The sequence below is a fragment of the Anser brachyrhynchus genome (assembly GCF_964034855.1).
Source record: "Anser brachyrhynchus genome assembly, chromosome: 1".
Classification (NCBI taxonomy): domain Eukaryota; kingdom Metazoa; phylum Chordata; class Aves; order Anseriformes; family Anatidae; genus Anser; species Anser brachyrhynchus.
Genome location: NC_137694.1, coordinates 13323395 through 13338145, shown reverse-complemented (window position 1 = coordinate 13338145; position 14751 = coordinate 13323395). Strand labels below are relative to the sequence as shown.

The window sequence follows — 14751 nt, the reverse complement described above, 5'->3', positions numbered from 1 at the left end:
CATATGGTCTGATTTTTGGGTGGTCCTTTGGGGATCCAGGAGTTGGACTCGATGATCCTTGTGGGTCCCTTCCAACTCAGGATATTCTGTGATTCTCTGAAATATCGTGAACGTATTGGAAAGCTAATTGTACAAGTAATGTTAAACGTGTCAAAGATATGAGCTGTATTGAACACTTACCCAAGTTGTAGTCAACACTCCAAGCCGCCCGGGTTGGCTGAAAGGTTTTCCATTTACCTAATCTTAATAACCTTTTAGTATATTATGAGTTAGACAGTTGTGCGTGTGACATGCAATTCATTAAGTGAAATAATTCAAGAAATAGTTGAACTGTTCAGTCAGTGCACGTATAGCTACTACATACATATACATGTACTACCCCTGTATTTTGCTTCTGTGCTGAAATACCATTTCTCCTTTAAATAATTTTCTTTACTTAAATCAATAAAGATATTAATACCAAATATTATATCAATAACAAATATTACTCTGAAATGTTTAAACAGGTTTTGATATCTAGATATGTTTTCCAAGCTCTGTCTTTTGATATGCTTTCACATCTGAGAGACAGAACTGATGGAATTTCTCATGATCTCCAATAGACTTTTTCTCAGAAAGTTCTGGTTTTTAGCAGTTTAGCAGTTACAAAGAGTAGCATCTCCTAATCAAGCCATTAATTATTCTAAGATTTTTGGGAATTAAAAAGGTATTAAAAAATCAGTATTCATTTCTGTTTATCTACAATATAGACTGCTGAATTTAAATTAAATATTGAATTGCGTAGAACAGGAAAAATACATTCTATGAATATTGCTTACATTTCTCTTTTAAAATCAGTGATGGAGGTGTATAGCCATTGAAACAAAGGGGAAATCATCAATATTAATATGGAAACCTGAGAAGTCTTAATTCTAGGGAAAAAAAGTGCTTAAGTGGTTGTTGTCAGTGACAAAATTCATTTAGGTCACATTTTTGAAAACTGAGTAAATACTCATGCCTGCACAAACAAAAAGCACTCTGTTGCTAAACCTCTTCATTCCCCATTCAACAGAAGGAGTATTGGTATTGGCAATCAAACTACAAATTTTAAAGTTCAAGAGAAGATCGGAGTCAGTCTTTCCACTCATTACTAGATATCTCAGCAGGCCCCTTGGTAGGCTTTCATAACATTAGTTGTAAACAGTTATAGCATGCTTGCTGGTAAGTTAGGGAATGCCTTCTCTGTTTTATTGATGGAGTGTTGCCCCTAGGGCTCTGAACGTAGATGCAATCATTGTTTGCAATCATTTCTTAGGTCTTCTGTTTTGCTTATAAGAACACACTACGTACTGTGCTTACTTAGGAGGTAAAATTCAGTCATGCATGTATGCTCAGTGAGTGCTGATTTGAAGATCTTAGCAATGTCTACGTTTGCTTTGTACTATTATTTGCATTGTTGTAAGTGGGTGTGGTTACAGCCATAGAGTACTGAATTCTGTAGTTGCGGTGAACTTTGACGTTCCTGTGCAAGATATGACAGATTTGGAGACGGGGAAAAGTCAAGCATCAAACTCATTAATATATATATGAATTTGTAATATAGCTCCTTGATTTCCATATTTTCATTTAATTTTATTACTCTTCATGGTTTGAAACCTTTGGAATGCAAAACGTTATGAGTGTAGTCTCTGGAAGTGCTTACATAAGCCATATATCAAAAGTCTGATATAATCCCATGGGTATGGAGAGCTTATTTTCATAGGTCCCCTGAAAAAAACTTGGCAAGGGTTATGAGAAAAATGTACTTGTTATACTACATTTCTGTAACAGAAGTGAAAAGCCAACATTTCTGTTTTTCTTATTTATTTATTTATTTATTACTTATTGTCTAAATTATTACTATTTAATTTAGATGTCATCAACTGACCTACCTTAATCTACGTCACTGTGAAAATGTTACTGATGCTGGAATTGAAGCTTTGGGAAATACGTCGTCACTGATGTCCATTGATATCTCTGCAACCAACATCTCAGATATGGTATATATATATATAATTGTATATATGCATGCATATTATATATATATATAATTAAATAATAAACAATGTGCTTGCTATCTATTTAAGCTTTCAGAAAAAAATACAGTAAAATCCATTCATTTAATCTGCATGGATAAGAAGCAGTGGAGCTGCAATATCATTAAAACAGATTTTAGAATTGTGTAATACAATATTTGCCAATATACAGGCACTACCCAATAAAAGTTAATTCTCACACTGGATAGTTCTCAGATTTGAGAGAGAAACTGAAACTGATGAAAAGAGGAGGCTGGGTGTCTCTCTGAAACTGATCTGTAAAAAACGCTAAGCAGATTATTTTTTTTTTTCTCCAAGATGATTAGGCCTGAGGAAAAACGAAAAACTGGTATTTTAAATAATGAATTTGTAAAAATTACATTTTCCTTTAAATAGGTTTATGGTGAAAAATGTTAGCTCTAACAGAGGCACAGATCTACACTGTGGTCCAGAAACTAATTGCTAGTGAAAGAATTACTAAGAAGGTATCTTCAAACTGTCAAGAAGCTAAGACTCTGGAAAGCAACATAGCAAGTGTGGGAGCCAGGTTAAACATAGCAGGCCTCCACATAAGATGTTCTTGGCAGGTCCTGCCTCGTGGGTAGGGTTTAGAGCCAGTTCTAGCTGTTACTTTTACTTTTAGGGCAAACTCTTCACTGAACACAGAAATCTAGGAGAAACATCATGATGAAAACTGTTGCTATACAGAATATTCACTCAGTTGCTGTTCAAGAAGAATTCTGACCAAGAACCTTATTGCTTGGTTCTAACACAGAATTTGTGCTAAAGTAATTAAAATACTTGTATCCGTTATGGAGACCTAAAAATAAAATAAAATAAAATAAAATCCAGTACAATACAACACAATATTATGTCAAGTAAAGAGGGCTGGGAAATCCATGAAGATTTAATTTAATGTCGTTATTTTAAATATCACAATATTATACCTGAATGAAATATATAATTCCTAGAATTACAGTCCCACAGTGTTTCAACATAAATGTTTTCTTTCTCTTTGCTTCTCAGAATTAGTCTTCTAAAGTGCTGTATTTCTTCTTACCCTAGTTTTCACATAGCACAACCCTTGCCCTCGGCACTAATCCAAGCTGTTCTGCTTACACTGCATTTTTAAGACATTCCGTTTCCTCCTTCCCACAAGACAGATAAACTCACTCGGAAATTGACCATTTATCATTCCTGTAATTTCTGATCTGAATGCTAGTACAAGATAGAAAACTGGTATGGTTCTCACTGTTTGCTTTCTTTAAGTGTATGGCACTCGTGCATTTTCTAATGTTATAACATTTAAGCATTTAAAACATTAAATCTTAAATACATCTTCTAATCTTAAAACACGATTTGATGAAAAAGATCTTGCACTCTGCTTTGTAAAAAACTACTATTTGTATGCTAATAAAGAGAAATTGTAAGGTTCATGTTCTTTCTTGTAGCCTGCACAGCAGATCTCTTGTTTTTGGTGTCTAGGTGAATGTGGTGCCTTTGTGAAACGTGTAGAATATGGAACATTGATCTGCATTACACAAGAGATGATTCCTTCTAGTTTTTCAAATGATGGCAAAATCATTCTGCCCATCTAAATAGAGCAGAATTTACTGTAATAAGGATGATATGTACTTAGGGGGAGGATAGGGGAGAAAAGATACAGTAGTCAGATTTTCTTACAGATTTGTACCTCATGTATAACTGCCATACTTAAGATCTTAATCAAAATGGAGTTTATTTTCTTCTGTTGCTGTTGCCTTCCTCTTCTGTAGTTTCTCTGGTGCCAATAAGAGAAATGTCCCTGTTGAAGCCTGTCTTTCATTCAGGGAATTTTTTGCATTTGGAAGAAATATATCGACCCTTAGAATTGTACCTGACAAGAGAACTTGTTAGTACAGAAAAACACTGTAGACTCTTTGTAGACTCAAAGTAATGATAAAACATAGTGCTAATAAGAAATACACTGATAATCTCTCTCATGTTTGTAGAAATTTACTATACTTGTCCTGAAACTAATAGTCAATAGAAAGACTGGAAAACGAATAAAAATAATCACTGCATGTATTCAGATTTCAGTATTGTATAGGAACTTATGCACAGACAGTAATGCATAGAGAAACAAAGGCAAATTTCTAAACAGAACCTAGGATAAAGCAAGTAATTTCATCACATGCTTAAGTTTGTATGTATTCTTAAGTCTCTTGCTAAGTCAAAGACCATTCATTAATGAAAGCAAGTATCAACCAATGAAGAGGATTACAACTTCATGAATGTGAAGGACTGGTGGCGTCCCAAAGACTTTGCTCTCCTTTTCTCACTAGGGCTTTGATTCTATATAATCATATAATATATAATATATATTCATATATAATACTCAACATTCAGTAAAATAAAACACAATTCCATTTAAAGGATTAATTTATTCACTCTGTTATTTTAGTGTGCCCTCTTCAAAGGAAAGAAAACACTTTAAAGAAAACCATTATTTCTTTTACAAGACTTAGAGTCCATTATGATGCTAAAAAGGAAGCATCTGATTTGCATCTTTCTCAGCTGTTTTTAGGGCGTTTCCTGAGCACTGCTGAGCAGTTCCTGCAGTATTGCCTCACCACACCTGCTCTTCTTTAAAAAAAGTGAAACCTCATCTTCATTTCTCTTGTTTTCTCTTGGCAGGACGTCAAAATTAGCATTATGTTTCTCCTGTCCTCCCGATATGCAGATAATAAACACTTCATGCAATCATAAGCCATCATCCTTCCATATAGGTTTTCCTTTAAAGAATATCAGTAAAATAACAACATGTGAATACATATACAGTCTATATATAATTCTCAGTTGTATTCATCTTTTTACATTTCTGAAAATGTTTCCTTCTTCATTCAAAATTGTTTTAAAAAAAAACAATGACACATATTTCTAAGTCTCAAAACATTTTTTTAGTGGTGGGAAGGACACGGTTGTTCTGTTTTTGTCATTCTTGTACTAGAAATAGGTTTCTTAGAGTCATGAACACCTTAAAAGAGAGACTTAGCAATGAAATGATTTGCAAGCTCAGTTATAGATTAAAAAAAAAAATAAAATGACACCAAACAACACAATGACAGTACAAAAATGTACAGTTCCTTGAAAAAAATTACCTTTAAATTCTTTGTGAAAACCTTTTTTTTTTTTTTCCCTAGCTAGCCTTCCATCTCACATAGTTTTCCCTTACCTCTTGCTCTCCTAAAAACCCTGGAATATGGACCATAGATTTCTCGGTTTCAAATTGTTAGTATTGTGAACATTTTCATGAAAGCATAGATGATACGCTAATCACAAATCACCTTGGATGTTGTAGATATTCTAGTACATTCTATTCATCTAGATATTCTATTTACGTTATTTACAATATATGCAAGGTGGTTATGTTTCTATTACTGAGATGGAAACACTGGCATTTAGGGCCGAAACCTATTTGTCTTTCATATAAAAGCAGTCCCAGTGGAAATGCTTCCATGAATTAGAGAAGCAGTTTTAGTTATAAGATTTGTTCTCATGCTCTCCGTATTTTTCATAAAATGTCTTAAACCTTCTCTGATGTTCTATATGACACAGCTTTGGCAGCTTTGCTCCAAGTCTGAGAGTCTGAAAGCATGCAGCTGCGTAGCGTTCCTCCTCGATCTGACACAAGCTGCTAATGCACACGGCCTGGACCACCCATCTACTTGGGACATAAAAAAAAAACATTAAATATAGAAGTATTGGGACATTTGAAGAAAATGGCTTAAGCCAAACAGGATTTAGACAGTCAGAAAAAGCCTAACAAGGAATAAAAAAGGAATTGTTAAAGTAAATCAGTTGACTCCTGAGATATATAAACAATTTAAAAATGGAAAGAACTCTGGTACACTTCTAAAATCAAAAATTAAAAGGAAATATGAAGTGTTAGAAGGAGTTTTCTGTCACAGTTTCTTCTCAATGGCTGTTATGCATGAAGTCTCTCTTGCAATGAACCTAAGGTCCCAGTCTCTCCTCTGACTGGCATGTCCCTGCAGGAATCGTGTGTGGCACCAAGTCATCAGTCACAAATTCTTTGCATGCTGGCTATGCAAAATTGCTCTTTAAAGTTGAGGGTAGTATATAAACAATTAGTTCTGCTTTCTTTTCTTATGTGTTTGTACTTAATGATTTTCAGATCCTGGCTGGTCCTGAAGGCCAGGCTGCAACATAAATATCTACTAATATTTTAATAATAAGATTCTAAACAGATCACGGGGGAAAAATCATTTTGGCTTTACACAGTTATATAGAGTATTTTTTTTTTTGCACTGTGTGTTTTTTTTTTTGCAGTGGGATTCTGGATTTATGGTGTCTTGAATCCATAGCCTGGCTTTACATTTTGGTCTGTTAAAAAATTAGACCAGTAGGACTGAGGAAGAACCTTGCAAAGGTTAAGAGAAAAAATTTTACCAGGGCTGATAGCTATAAGCAGCAACAGACTGCAAATGAATTAGCTGCATTTGATTTCCAAAGGAAAGGAAGTGACAAAACACGTCCCCAAGGCAGGGAGAAGGACATGCTAACATATTCATGCAAGCTCCAGATTCAGATGTTAGCAGTCCGGTTTCCCTGGGGGAATAGAGAAAGAGGATTTGGCCTGAAGACTTAGGAACTTAATTCTGTGTAGAAATAGGAAATGCACAGAGAGTCTCTGCAATCAGTGCCAGATGTGCTAACACCTTGACTTCCAACAAAAATCAGTAGGAATTAAAGGTAACCAGCCAAGTTGAAAACTGGGCTCAGTGGTTTTACAGGATATTTTGCTACAATGGAAGCCCTGTTGTCTGGACTTAGTATCAAGAAACATATTTCATGAGTTTTGATTTGGTCTAGTCACAAGTGGTTTTAGATACAGAAATTAAGTTTTATGGAATGTGTTATACACACAGTCATACAGGGAGATTTCTGCACTGCAATTAAAAAATGTCTTTACAGTTCCCATAAACAGGTCTGACCTATTAGCTCAGGCATTGGAAATAATATAGCTGCTTTGATTAAGAACTTACCAATTTTCCAGAAGGTGTTTGCTTATCTGAAACTGAATGTTATTCTCCCACATATATCTTATTAGGGAAATGATACTGCAAGATATGGGTTACATTTTCATTTTCTACTAGGTGTTTGATGCATGAAACTGGTGGACTGTGGCTACTTTGTACAGAAATATAAGCGTTTTAGAGGATGGCCTGAGTCATTTCAAAATGGCTCACAAATGGAAGGTGGGAGCTACCTCTTAAGAAGAGCTGTCTTCCAGGATTGGAGTCACTTTGAGGTCAGCCTGTTTGATTTGAGGTATGAACAGGAAGAGACATCTGTGTATCTCTGGAACATAAAGACATAGATACTTTACAGATGCTGACCTTTAGGGTTACCAAGAGATGCGTGAATGGAAATCTCGGAAGCTGAAAATAATGTAGCACATGTTAGTAAGAGATGATACATTCATTGCAGTCTGCAGTTGAAAGGCATAGGGTTGCAGTTTGCAAATATAAATAATAAAGAATTGCTTTTTTGTATGCTACAGCCTCAGATGACTTTTGTCTTCAGCAAATGAAGACCCTCACCATCTGGTACAGTAGATTCTTATTTTCTTATCAACAAAAACTGTGGTGAAATAATAATAAATGATGTTCTGCAAATGTTTGTAGGCCTCCCATAATGAATTAACTGAACAAAACATTTAAACAGAACAAAACTGTAAAATTCAGTTGCTTGAAAAAAACAGCTGCTGGGGAAGAATAAAATGTTTCTTTTAAAGTTGTTTTTTAAATGGAGACTGTAATAAACATGCTATACAAGACATGCAAGACAAAGTCTTCCCTTTCGCTATGGCAACAGAAGATTAATCCAAGATACATGGGAGATTTCTTTATGATAAAGAAGAAAGATGTTTTGGAAACCTACAGAGTAGGTGTCATAGTCTGTATGCTGTGTAGTGTCTGTTTTGCTAGTATATGTTTCCAGGAGTTCTGATGATACAATCATAGCTCTCGACATATTTTTTAAAAATGTCTGGAGGCTTAGTATAGAAGTCTCAGAAATAGGTCAGTATCCCAGATGGGAATCCCTGATGTTGTTTATCAGGGAATGCTACTGAATAAAACAGGAATTCTACTAAAAGTAGTCATAATTGGCTACTTTATGTTAACATATGCTACATATGTTAAATTAAAAACTAATAGTTTAAAAATTCATATAGATTAGACTTCCTGCACTGAACTTGTTTGAAGAGGTTTATTTTTACAAACATCCAAGTTTCATTTTTTTTATGTGTGATTGGCAGCTCCTAATGACATTCCTTTTATACCGTGTCTTTAGTCTTTGCCTTCTCAAATCTGGTGTTATTAATGAAACACCTTAAAGGAGACTTTGATTTTTATTGTAAAAATATTTTTATTATGACACAGTGTCAGTATAGTCACATAAAATCATTATAGATTAGCTTTGAAATAATAGCAGTGTTAGTTGTCATGTAGAAAAAAAAAAAAGTTAATATTTCATTACCAAGTACCATAAAGTCGTACCATTTTTAGGTAAAGGGAAATGGATGAAAAAACAATGTCCTAAAGGTTGACCCTATCACTACGAGTCTCTTCTTTAAGGAATTCTTGTTCTGACATGAACACATTTGAGGATTAGGTAGACAATTATTTGTTTTCTTGAATAAGATTGTTCTGGACAACAAAAATTTGAAATCTGTAGATTTTCATGAAGCTGTTGTAAGTAATGGTCAGCATATAACTGTGTCTGCTGAGAAAAAAAATGCAAATTTAATTGTTTTCATAAGCAGCTAGGATTGAAAATCTTTTTCATTGTTCCATTTTCTGTTTTTATTCAGCCTGTGAGGTTTCAGGAATTCACAAAATTTGAACTCCAGCCGCACTCTCCCAGCATTATCACTACAGTGTCCACATCTGGATTCCAGACACTACTTAAATGTGTTTATTTTGTCAGTATGATATTTCCTCTCTGTGTAGTGCTGTTCACTACTTAATTGTAGATAATTTATTAACCACATGGAATGAAGTGATAACTTTGTTTTCATGAAGAAAAGTTTGTTCAATAATATGGAGCACACAACTACTCTGCTGTGAATATTAAAACACATTTTACAAAATTAACATTTATTTCTCCTTCAAATTAAAGTTGAGGTTAAGAACATGGTTCTGTTTCCTGGGGTATGAGCAGTAAAAAAGGTAAAGCATCTTCTGATCCTTTTGCACTCCTAAAATAGGAATTTACCAAAGTTTTCACCTCCCTATTGTCCTGAATATGTTTTTTTTTTTTTTCTAAAGTAGAATGTACCTATCAGTGTGACTCAAACATCTCAAGTATTGTCTTGTTGTACTCAGAAGTTGTATTTATAGGCATAGCTTTAGTCATAAGACCTTCACCAATAAGAAAATCCTAAAGGCAGCAATTTTAAGATACTACTTTTCTCCAGTTTCTTTCTTTCTGAACAGGTTAAATTTTTTTCTTTTTTTTTTTTGCTTTTGCCATTGAATATTTTCTACAATGAATTCCTAACTCCTGTATGTACATCAGGAAAAAATAGGAGGGTAAACTACATGCATTCTGCAGAAGAGTAGGATGTACGTTAAGAGCCTAGCATTTATCGGCTCTTACGGACAGAGGTGGATAAAACAAGTCCTGCTATTCTGTTAGATTCTAATGGATGCAGGAAAGTCCTTTTAAGAAACACTTCAGAATCAGAGCTTAACTAGACAATAATGATAATTATTTCTAGTTTGATTAAAAACAATGCAACCAAAAAGAAAGTTATTTTGAATATCTGAGAACAGTCATGTAATGAAGCATTTGGTGGAGGAGAGAAATCCAGACTATATTTCCCACAAGGATTTCAGTGAGTGACTTTGGCTAGCTCATTTATATAGTGTCTCCAACACTTGTTTTTCTTTGTAAAAAGTAAATAATGTTCTGAGAGAGTATTCTGAAGAGTTATTATTTTTCTGTCTTAAAAGATGCTGTAATTCTTAGGTAGAAGGTTTAACATACAAAACTTGGATATTTTTGGCCATCTTAGGATATTAAATGTAATTACATATAATTGCATATATTGATTTCTAAGGTTATTTTTTTTCTGGATTTTTTTTTAGGGGTTGAGAGCCCTTGGCTGCTGTGGAAAAATAAAGCAACTTTCTTTATCAGAATGCAAACATGTCAGTGATACTGGGATTCAGGTAAAACTTAACTTCTTTTCTTGGTGTGTCCTGGAAGCCTCTCTATTTTGTCAATTTAACGATGTCCAAAACAGATAATATTTTACTCTTTACATCATCATTCATTCTTCATTGCAACGTTCTACACTTTCACCATTACAAATCATTTTCCCCTTCTTATTCCTTTTCATTTTTTTCATTCCTTCTGTAAATTATAATGAATCTCAAATTCTGCCCTTTGCGTTGAATGAAATTGATTCTACGGGAGCCTTTTTACTGAATTGTACTGTGCAAATTAGAATCTAAATTGCTGGCACTATTCTTTCATCCTTGCTTTAAAAATCCTTCATGAATTTCTATTTAGAATGTACTTTTCTCACCGCTAGTGTGAGCTTTCAGGTATTACTGCTTTATTAGGTTGCCGTTTGTTGAATGCCGTGCTTACTTGACTTAGTATGACTAGTTCAGTGGAATGGTTAAATTTCATTTAGCCTGTTATGTGTGGTTCTTCATGCGCTGCTGATACATTGCTACACGCAACTGTCTTTTAGTGATACAAATATGTCTTAGTCTAACAGTATATTTCTTACCAGCACAAATCCTTAAAAATAACAAATTATATTTCAATAAGAAAAGCATACACATCTCATCCAGATTGAACAGATTTCTTAGCTATTTTATAGAAAAAAAAACACAGCACAAATTACACCGTTATTTAAAAAAAAAGAACACAACCACTTTTCCACTTTTAAAATGTCCTATGAAAACATCAACTGCATAATTTGTTCATGTGTAATGATGAAAGTAATCTACTTGAAATTAGACTACATGTACTTTCAGCTAGATATTTGAAATACTGACCTCTTATTCTAAAGACCTCATACTCCCCGCAGAATTATCTGTTGAATCTCACTAAACTTATTTTTTCCCCACTGTTTTTCTTTTGATTATTATATATGTTGGTTTAAAAATTTAAATATTGGATTTTGACCATATAAAGAGAGACGTTGTTCTTAAAAAAAAAAAAATTAGGCTAAAATATAAATATGTATTTGTTACTGTTCTGACCTTAACATTAGCCTATAAGCTTAGAAATTTTCCGGGGTCAATAATCTTTAAGAAGTAATCACACAGGAAATTAATTAATATGTAAAAAAACAACCTAAAAATTGAAGTTGCAGCAAAGGCGATTTTTTATGTTGATGATAAGTTTTGAAGTTACACAGTAAAAAAAAAACTCTTTTGAATAATTAGCAATTTCATAGAAATATTAATTCTAATACAGTATTTGAACTCCATTTACAATGCTTATAAATTATTTTGTATTTTTGATTTATGGACTTGCTTTTTTAGTTAGTCAACAATGAGATTTGCCATCCAAATATTTATCTTCCTTATACTATCATCACAGCAGTAACTACATATGAAATTCTGATTTATTAGTATTCATTATCTTGTTTTGCTAAAATCGGTTATTCTGTGTTACTGGAATTCTTTTTATGGGTAAAACATTGCACTGCAGACTGGAAGAGACTCAGAGGGGGCAGGAGGGATGATCAGATGTATGGAACACTTTCCTTAAAAGGAGCAAATCAGTAAGCAAGGAACCTGCGGTCTGGAAAGGGGATGACTGAGGGAATATGTCTGAGATCTGTCCAATTGCAAGTGGCACGAAAAGGGTGAATAGGGGTCAACTTCTTGCTGTTTACTTCCATACGTTATCTAGGGGGCATGAAGTGAATCTAGTTTGAAGATTCAGATGAAGAAAAGGAGATGACTGTCTCCAAAATGTATTGTTCTTTATCACAGGTTGTGTATATGCTTGAAGTTTATCTACATCCTTATGGAGATTTGATAGATTCAATACAATTGCGTTGATTTACAGCTTTGTGTTTCAGAACAATATAATAAGCATTAGTTGATAACTTTACAGTGGAAAAAAGAACTATGCATTTTGTTGAGAAGGAGAGAGTATTTACATCCTGCTTTTTTTCTGTAACTGAGAATTGTTTCTAACCACATGTAACAGAAATGTTTAAATCATGTTGTTTAACAGCATCAATTTTATGCCCATAAACACTTTCAGACTGTCAGGCTGCAGGTACAGGCACTGCCATCATGTAATCCCAGTCTTCAGCCTCTACATTTTTTCCATTATAAAGCTCCAACATCCATCATTTTATAGCTATATATTATAAGAATGAGTCAGTTGTTGCTGCACCACAAGGGATGCATCTGGATTGAATCTTCTTACCCAATGTGTATGTCAGACCATTAGAATTTGCTTCTTTAGGAATAATTCTGACTGGCCTTTCATGAGTGTAAAGTTCCATGGTTTTGTTCCCACAAAACAATGACCAAGTATGTACATCTTGTGTATCTCACTGAAAGTCGGTGCAGAGCCAGCACTGCTCCTTTCAGAGGAGAATATTCACTTCTACATCGCACTATGCCTGAGAAGGTAAGTGTCATTTCAGTAAGTGTCGCACAACATAAAGTGAAAAAAGAATGTGAAAAAGAAGTGTTTACACTTTCTGTAACTGCAATATGAATATGAACTTTCTGATGAAGAAAGAATCAGAAGTGAGCACATGAAGATGTAGGACAAACCATGTGGTCATGGATCTAGGGAGGGCAGGAAGAAGAAAAGATAAGAAAGTAACTCGAAACAAAATGGTAAGTCCGTCTTTAAAGGTGAAATCAAAGGATATGAGTTTATGGAAAAATCTGTAGAAAGTTGCCCCATTTTATGCTGTACATCCTTATTATTCTTTGATTATATAAAGAATATTTAAATTATATGAGAAGAAAATGCATATTAAGAGGTCTTTAATAACACTGTTAAGGTAAAATGCAGAAAGTTGTAAAATTGCAAAAAAAATGTTGATCTTAGAGTGTTAATTCATTTACTTGTTTACAGGCATTATAGCAGTATGTAAATGATTATGTGATCACGTATTTTGTAAATAGGATCTCATTCATAGCTCAGACAATGCTCAGTTTATGAGCAGCATTTTCATACTACATATTTTCTTTGATGCTTGTGTGCCTTCAGGTCTTATTTAAGCAGAATTAAAATTGTGCAAATAAGTTAGAAAATCATATTTCCTTCTTATACTATTCAATTATTTGTTGTGTCCTTAATGTTTTGCAAAAATTTCATATCTTCACCAGCTTTTCTGGAGATCTTGGGTATTTTCATCATAGGCATAGAGCCAGGGATCCAGAGATGAAGAGAGCAAACAAAGCACCATTTCCTTTGTGAAATATGACTTAAAGTTTACTCCCGCATTGTTGCAAATAGCACTTAAGAGCAAATTCAGAACCTAACTTTGACGGATGTTTTAGGTATGTATGTAGACTAACTATACCAGTAAAAACAAGATAATCATATCTCACAGGCATTGAAATCTTGGCTTCAGCTTGTGCTGCATACCCTAGCTGAGAATGTAGTGATTAAGTTGTCATGTCTGAGACTAATTCTGAAGGTATTTCGATTTCTCTTACACACAGAAAACAAAACAAAACAAAATAAAAAAACCACCAGTTTTGGGGTTTAGAATATTTCTGTGTTGTTGTTAACACCCTGTAAATCTAGGATTAAAATAGGAGAGGTACAAAAGCCAATTTTTATAAATTCTGTATTGTTCACTCTAACCAGTCCTACATTAAAACATTCACATTCAAATATTTTGTGATATAAAACAAGAACCCAAAGCCCAAGAAGCACTACCTTGGTACAGCTGTATTGGTAGGAAAAACAAAACAAAACAAAACAAAAAACAACAAAACAACAACAACAACAACAAAAACAGCTAGAGTTATGATACAGATGAAATTTCTAAAAAAGTTGGTCTGGGAAACAAATTTCAGACTTTCATTCAAGTTTCTTTGCATCTGTTAATGTAAGACTTTTGAAAATCACACACAGTCACACACCTTTTGATCATCAAAAAGCTAACATTTACCAGTGATCAACTATATTTTAGTGCCTGAGTTCCTGCTTAATGTAAAGAAAAAGTGGCCATAGGCTGTTTACTATAGACTCTTTTTCACAATGAAAAATAAGTAAGTGTATTTATGTATCTCTGTCTGCATGTACATGTGGTATTTATCCATGTAGTCCTTAGTCTGTTTACCTCAGGACTAATTCTAGAAAGGTTTTGAAAATCTTCAAGCAGTCAGTTTTTGTATTCAATCTGCAATATAAATATTTCCTTCTTTCTCCTTTAGAGAAAGGTTCTACTTGTAGAGGTAGATTTTTCATTCCAATCTATGCCAAATTATGTCAGCTTTAGGCCATGATTAGAAAAATATGGAAGACCAGCTCAGTGACAAATTTAAGTTATCTTACCATGGTTTTAGGCTGGAAATGATAGAAGAGAAGAGATTCTTACTGAAGCCAATGTCACAAAATGGTCTGGTATACTCACATCATGGCACCATTAAGTGAAGAAGTACTGCTTTAGGTTGTT

The 14751-nt window shown here is 33.8% G+C and overlaps 1 protein-coding gene across 1 annotated transcript in view; it reads left to right on the top strand.

Moving 5' to 3' along the window:
- Positions 1–14751, top strand: part of FBXL13 (F-box and leucine rich repeat protein 13) — a 52728-nt gene that overhangs the window by 16024 nt on the left and 21953 nt on the right. The window contains exons 3-4 of the mRNA XM_080575386.1: positions 1892–2018; positions 10214–10297. Coding sequence (XP_080431512.1) covers positions 1892–2018; positions 10214–10297 — 211 coding nt within the window. The remainder of the gene's footprint in view (positions 1–1891; positions 2019–10213; positions 10298–14751) is intronic.